Source organism: Aquarana catesbeiana, linkage group LG02 (genome assembly GCF_042186555.1).
Source record: "Aquarana catesbeiana isolate 2022-GZ linkage group LG02, ASM4218655v1, whole genome shotgun sequence".
Taxonomy (NCBI): domain Eukaryota; kingdom Metazoa; phylum Chordata; class Amphibia; order Anura; family Ranidae; genus Aquarana; species Aquarana catesbeiana.
Window position 1 is genome coordinate 150757180 of NC_133325.1, and position 6000 is coordinate 150763179.

At 40.8% G+C, this 6000-nt stretch overlaps 1 protein-coding gene across 1 annotated transcript in view; it reads right to left on the reverse strand.

The window, feature by feature from the left end:
- Nucleotides 1–4320, reverse strand: part of ZNF385A (zinc finger protein 385A) — a 316674-nt gene extending 312354 nt beyond the window's left edge. Inside the window, exon 1 of the mRNA XM_073613634.1 lies at nucleotides 3665–4320. Within this exon, the coding sequence (XP_073469735.1) occupies nucleotides 3665–3674 (10 nt within the window). The 5' untranslated portion in view covers nucleotides 3675–4320. The remainder of the gene's footprint in view (nucleotides 1–3664) is intronic.
- Nucleotides 4321–6000: the final 1680 nt, after the last annotated feature.

The following is a 6000-nucleotide window of genomic DNA, read 5'->3' on the forward strand; positions in this document are numbered from 1 at the left end:
CGACTTTGAGATTCGAACTGTTAATGGGCAGGCTTAATGTACCAAGTTGATCGATTAGTCAACTTGACCGATCAATCAACTTGGGTTCAACCAACCTGCCGGATTCTCTTACGATTATCGCTAGCGGCTGTTATACTAATAATCACTGTCTTCTCCTGGCGGGGACAGCTTCCCCCCACCCCCTGCCAGGAGCAGACAGTAGCTTGGCAGGAGAGATTCCCCTGTCAGCACTGTCTGTGTTGATGGGGGAATTGTGCAAATTACTTTCCTGCAACTCGTGGTGGCAGAAAAGAAATCCGCACTGTGTAGGGCCTGCCTTAGTGGTTAGCACCTCTGCCTTGTAGAACTGGAGTCCTTGGTTCAAATCCCAACCAGGACACAACCTTTATGGAGTTTGCATGTTCTCCCTGTGCTCATATAGGATAGGTTTCCTCCTGTGCTCCAAAGACATACTGGTAACTTAATTGTAACCTCTCCAGGCCAGTATGTGTGTGTATGCATGTGAGATAGGAACCTTAGACTGTAAGCACCTTGAGGGCAGGGACTGATATGAGTGTAAAGTGCTGCGTAAACTGTTGGTGCTATATAAATACTTATAATAAATTAATTTATATTTATATAATTATATTTATATTCATTACTTAGAGGTACTGTACATTATACTCTGCTCTTTTCTATGGTAAATAAAAACAACAGACATTCAGACGGTAATAAATCTAAAACCAAAAATGTAATATTTTGCAGCTTGCCAAGCATTAGATGTGGTGGCTGCATTAGTTTTCTTTCTTTTAGACTTGTTTCCCTTTGTTTTCACCTGCCTCCACCCTGGATGAACAGGGGGAGCCTTTTAACAGCAGCATTGTCAGTCTGAGTGGGAAAGGGGGGACCGAGGGGAGTGTTAGATGGACTAACAGATTTAGGTACACTAAACAAATTTAAGTCAAACTCCAGGCTCATATTTTGGAAGCATTTTTTTTCTTTTGGGATAAAGTTTTTACATAAACAAATAGAAGCTGACCATTGTAAGCACCACTGTCAGTTTTATATGGTTTTTCTCATCCCTGTAATTGCTACATCTGCAAGAGTGTTTATTCTTTTGAAAAACAACAGACTTGCTGGCCAGATCACTAGGCAAAATAAAAGAAAGAAAGAAAGCCTAAAAAATGAAGCTAATGCAATCATCCCATCTAAGAATTTGTAAGTTGCAATATATTAAATGTTTGCTTTTCAGTTTAATACCGCTTTAATAATAAGGCAGTATAAACAGCAAAGTGCACAGACCCATATCCACCAATCAGATTGCACCTTCCATCATTTCAGAACTATTGAATGAAAAACGACTCCTGCATGCTTGCTGTGGGCTACTGCACCCTGCATACTGCTATTTGCCTAATCATATAAACTCAGGAGAACCAGGCTCTGGATGGGTTGCAACGCTGCCAAGAAATTCAGTAAAGAGCACAAGAAAAAAAAAGCTCATTCTAAAGTATACAACCCATGGCAAGTTATTAAAATCCATCAAGTACAGGTTTGACTTCAGAAAAGTGAATTGTGATTGGTTGTTATGGCTTACTGCTCTTAGGAATGAACACCATGCGCCTTGTACTGCTTGGATATGGCTCTGGTATTGGCCAAGCCCTAATGAAGACAGGTACACTGCTCAAAGTGCTCAGACCCATATCCACCAATCAGATTGCACCTTCCATTAATTCAGAACTATTGAATGAAAAATGACTACCATGTGCTTGCTGTGGGCTACTGCACCCTGCATACTGCTATTTGCTTAATCAAACAAACTCAGATGAACCAGGCTCTGGATGGGTTGCAACGCTGCCAAGAAATTCAGTAAAGAGCACAAGGAATAAAGAGCTAATTCTAAAGTATACAACCCATGGCAAGCCATCAAAATCCATCAAGTACAGAAAAGTGAATTGTGATTGGTTGTTATGGCTTACTGCTCTGAGGAATGAACACCTTGTTCCTTTTACTGCGTGGATATGGCTCTGGTATTAGCCAGGTCCTAATGAAGACAGGTACACTGACTCCTTGTGTCTTTATAATTACAATGGAGATACGGAGACGCAGCTGCTGTAGATCTTGGTGGCGAGCCAAGGTAAGGAGGGACGCGTGCAGCTGTGTCCATTACAATAAATGCTTCTACTCCCCGGCGGCCAGTATTTATCAGAGCCTTTAGATGGCCAAATAACTGCCAACCCCGTTTGGCCACTATCAACACGGCTGATTGATTTTCTTTCTGGTGGGTGGAAGTATAAAAAATACATATTTGAAATTCCTCATTCAGAAGTATAAATAATACATATTTTAAATGTTTCATTTAAAATACAGAATCTGATTCTGAAGCGATTGTTATAGAACTGCTGGAATCGTCTTTTCTCCCGGTCAATACCATTATACATTTATCTTCCAGCTAATCAACTATATAACCCAGTTACGCTACATAAAGCAACTTCCTACACACAGCGCACATTGCCCAGTTCTACTATTCAGACTGCATATACTTCCAGCCAACACACAACATATGGCAGCTAATAAAACACAACATACTGTATAGTGCATTGCCAGTCCATAGTACAGGAGCCAAATATCAGCATGGGTAGCTCTCTAAAAGTATATTAAAATCCATGTGCGTTTGTACGGCAGGGCAGTAAGATCAAGCTGTTCAGTACCTGCTCTATCTCCTAACGCTCATAAAGGCTTTTGAAGTATTCATTATGTTCTTTAAAATGTCCAGTGGGAAACGGTCACATTTTTCAATTTGCCATTGTGGTCTGTCTACGGTTGTCCATTCTTGATGTAGGCACAACGTTCCATGGTTTGTACAGTTCCGACATGTGAACATTTTGCATCGGGCACAATGGATACTTCAAGAGGCTATAAAGGCGTATTTACAAAGTTGATATTTTTGCTAGCTTGGTCTACAAAGGCACAGTAGACCCTTATTACTTCCATAACAAATCCTAAAAATAAGAAGTTAATTCCTCAAGCCAAGTTAAACTTTACTTAGACTTGCAGATAGCTTAACAGTAATGTTCAGATTTGTATTTGCTTCTCTGCCTCGGTTAGTCTTAGTCACTGTTACTATGCAGACAAGTGTTTACAAGACCAATGAGTTTTGAAAGAGCACAGCAAGACATCCAAGCCGAATCAAAGCATAAACTACTGGAGGAACCTAATGAGGAGTCAAAAGGGGTCAGCAAGGCCACTGTCCTCAGCATGATTTGCGGAACAGCGAGCTCCCAGTCTTGCTTCCAGTAGGACCAGAACTTATTCTGTTCAAGTGCTGGGGATGCGATGGGTTAGCACCAGTCCATCTCCCCCAATCCTACAATCCAGAGACACAGTTGGAGAAGGGAAAAAGAAGAGATAAAAGGAAGAGCTGGCCAAGTGAGAACAGGGGTGGGTAAAAATAAATGAAAAGAACCAAACAGCAATGAAAGAAACAGCAAGCTTCAAAGACAGAGAATTTCTGTGAATGGGAAGATAAAAATAACATAGCAAGACATGACAAAAGAGCTTAGTAAAGTGATGCAGAGGCATACAATCAATAGATTCCATTACTGCTTCGCACAATTGCAAAAAGCTTGCAGGGAAAGAAAAAAAAAATGAAATAAAATGAAAAGGGTGGAAAAATATGTTCACTCACCCAAAATCATGACTTCAGCCTGCAGGGTCTGGCACACACAGGACGCTATTCCTCAGATCTTGTAAGGAGGGGGCTGTTCGCTCCTCAGCCCCCCTTTTTCTTTCAGTCAGTTTTCAAGCACTCTGTCCCCTCTCTTCTTCCAGCAGCGATTGGAAAAGCCCTTTACCAGCACAGAGAGAGGAGAGGAAATGTTAGGGCTTTGACAGATTGTGCAGCAGGCGAGCCTAGGGGGGGGTGTGTGGAGCATAAGAAAGAGACTTGCGGATTTCTAGGGAGGCTGACGGGATGGAGAGGACGATGATGCCCTAAAAACAATGCTGACAGGCCAGGCTAATGTCCAATGGTGTGAACAGAAAAAAAAAAAAAATCTTGGAGATGCTTAGAAATCCCAGAAAGTCCTGTGTTTTTTTCCTATTTGTACACTGGGCTGGAGATTTAAGGAGGCAGCTGAAGGACTAAGAGATTAAAGAGTTTTGGACACATGTAGAAGGCAACTCCTCATCCCTTTCTGCTCAAGGAGAATGATCCTGGCAGGATCCCAGGAAGGGTTCACCCTAGTAAGCTGCCTTTATTCAGGACACACAAGGAAAACTCCCAGGCGAGGGAAAGTGTCTGATGAGATGCACTCCCTGCAGAACGCCTCTGTGATCTTTCTGTTCTGCACTGTGCCAGGTGAGGGGCGGACCTCAGTCTCACCTGGACTGGCCTCCCATTGGCTGCCCTATTTTGCCAAAGGGAGGTAAGGGTGGGGAGAGTGCAAGCTATAGAATTAACTATTTTGTCTACTCCTTTCCTTTGCTTCTGGGTTCTTGAACTCCTACGCATCAATAGTGGGAAGAAATAGAAAAGAAGTTCTTATTATATTATCACATAAGGCTCAATCCACTCCAGAATATGGATTTTTTAACTACAGTTATTTTCAGTCTTATGAGATGTGAAAAGTAAAGTCAAATAAAGATATCAGATCCTTGTATTTACTTTTGTGATATGAGCTTATATAAAAAAATGACAAAACCAAAATTAAGAAGACACACATGGGGTTGATTTATTAAAGGCAAAAAGACAGTGCACTTTGCAAGTGCATTTGCTCCAGAACGTAGTAAATGAGGTAAGGCTTTACTTTACAAAGAATAGTCAATCACATGCAAGGACAAAAAAAAAAACAGTATTTTTGCTTGCACATGATTGGATGATGGAAGTCAGCAGAGCCTCATTTACTAAGCTCTGGAACAAATTCCCTTGCAGAGTGCAACTGCACTTGCAAAGTGCAGAGTCTGTTTGCCTTTAGTAAATAAACCACATTTTGTCCCACACACTGGGGTTGATTTACTAAAACTGGAGAGTGCAAAATCTGGCGCAGCTGTGCACGATAGCCAATCAGCTTCTAACATCTGCGTGTTCAATTAAGCTTTGACAATCAGTTTCCGGTCAGTTTTTGCACCAGAAACTGACCAGAAACTGACTGCATGATGTGAGCTAGAGCCATTGGAATACATGGAAAACACGGTGCATGCATTTTTAGTGCAGAAAAGAAGCGCACGGAACTGAACGGAACTGCATCTGGTGTGAACTGGCCCTAAAACGTGGAAGCTGATTGGTTTCTATGCAGAGCTGCACCAGATTTTGCACTCTCCAGTTTTAGTAAATCAAAACTAATATTTGGTAAAGTTATCATTCCAGCTACACTTATCCTCACCTGTCTATTTGTTTCTTTCCTACGGAATAATTATAAAATTTATTAATTTATAAAAAAGAAATTTAATATTTCTACATTACATAATTTGACTTCTCTAGTGGTAAGAAATCTGTTTATTACAGATAATTTCACTGAAGAAAATGTGGGCAGTTTCTAGTCTGGTATTGTCATTTAACTAGACACTAGAGATCCCTGCTGCCTTTTAATTTCTATGGGTCTATAAAGAATTCTGGGAATATTAAATGGAAAAAATGTAAAACTTGCACTGGCCTGGTGAAATCACAATTACTATACTGCATTCATTTTAATAAGATCTTGCCTATATTATCATTAAGCACATACAAGGCAGACTGGCAGTGGAAGAGTTAATCAGGATGCTGTCCTGTCACTTCCTATCTAAAGCCATTTTCTGACATGCTTTTATGATGGGATACATAAATATGACAGGGCAAAATATTTGACATTCTGCAGCTGATAGTACGCCATGAGAAATGAGCTTTATTTGCTGCAACTGCATTATCCAGCCTTTAACTAACCTGTGATTGGCTGTAATAGGCTCCTGGATATCCCCAGTCTCATTAAAAAAAGCTTCTTTTATTCTGAGAATCTTTTCCCTTGTTCTTGCTCTAGCCCTGTCTGC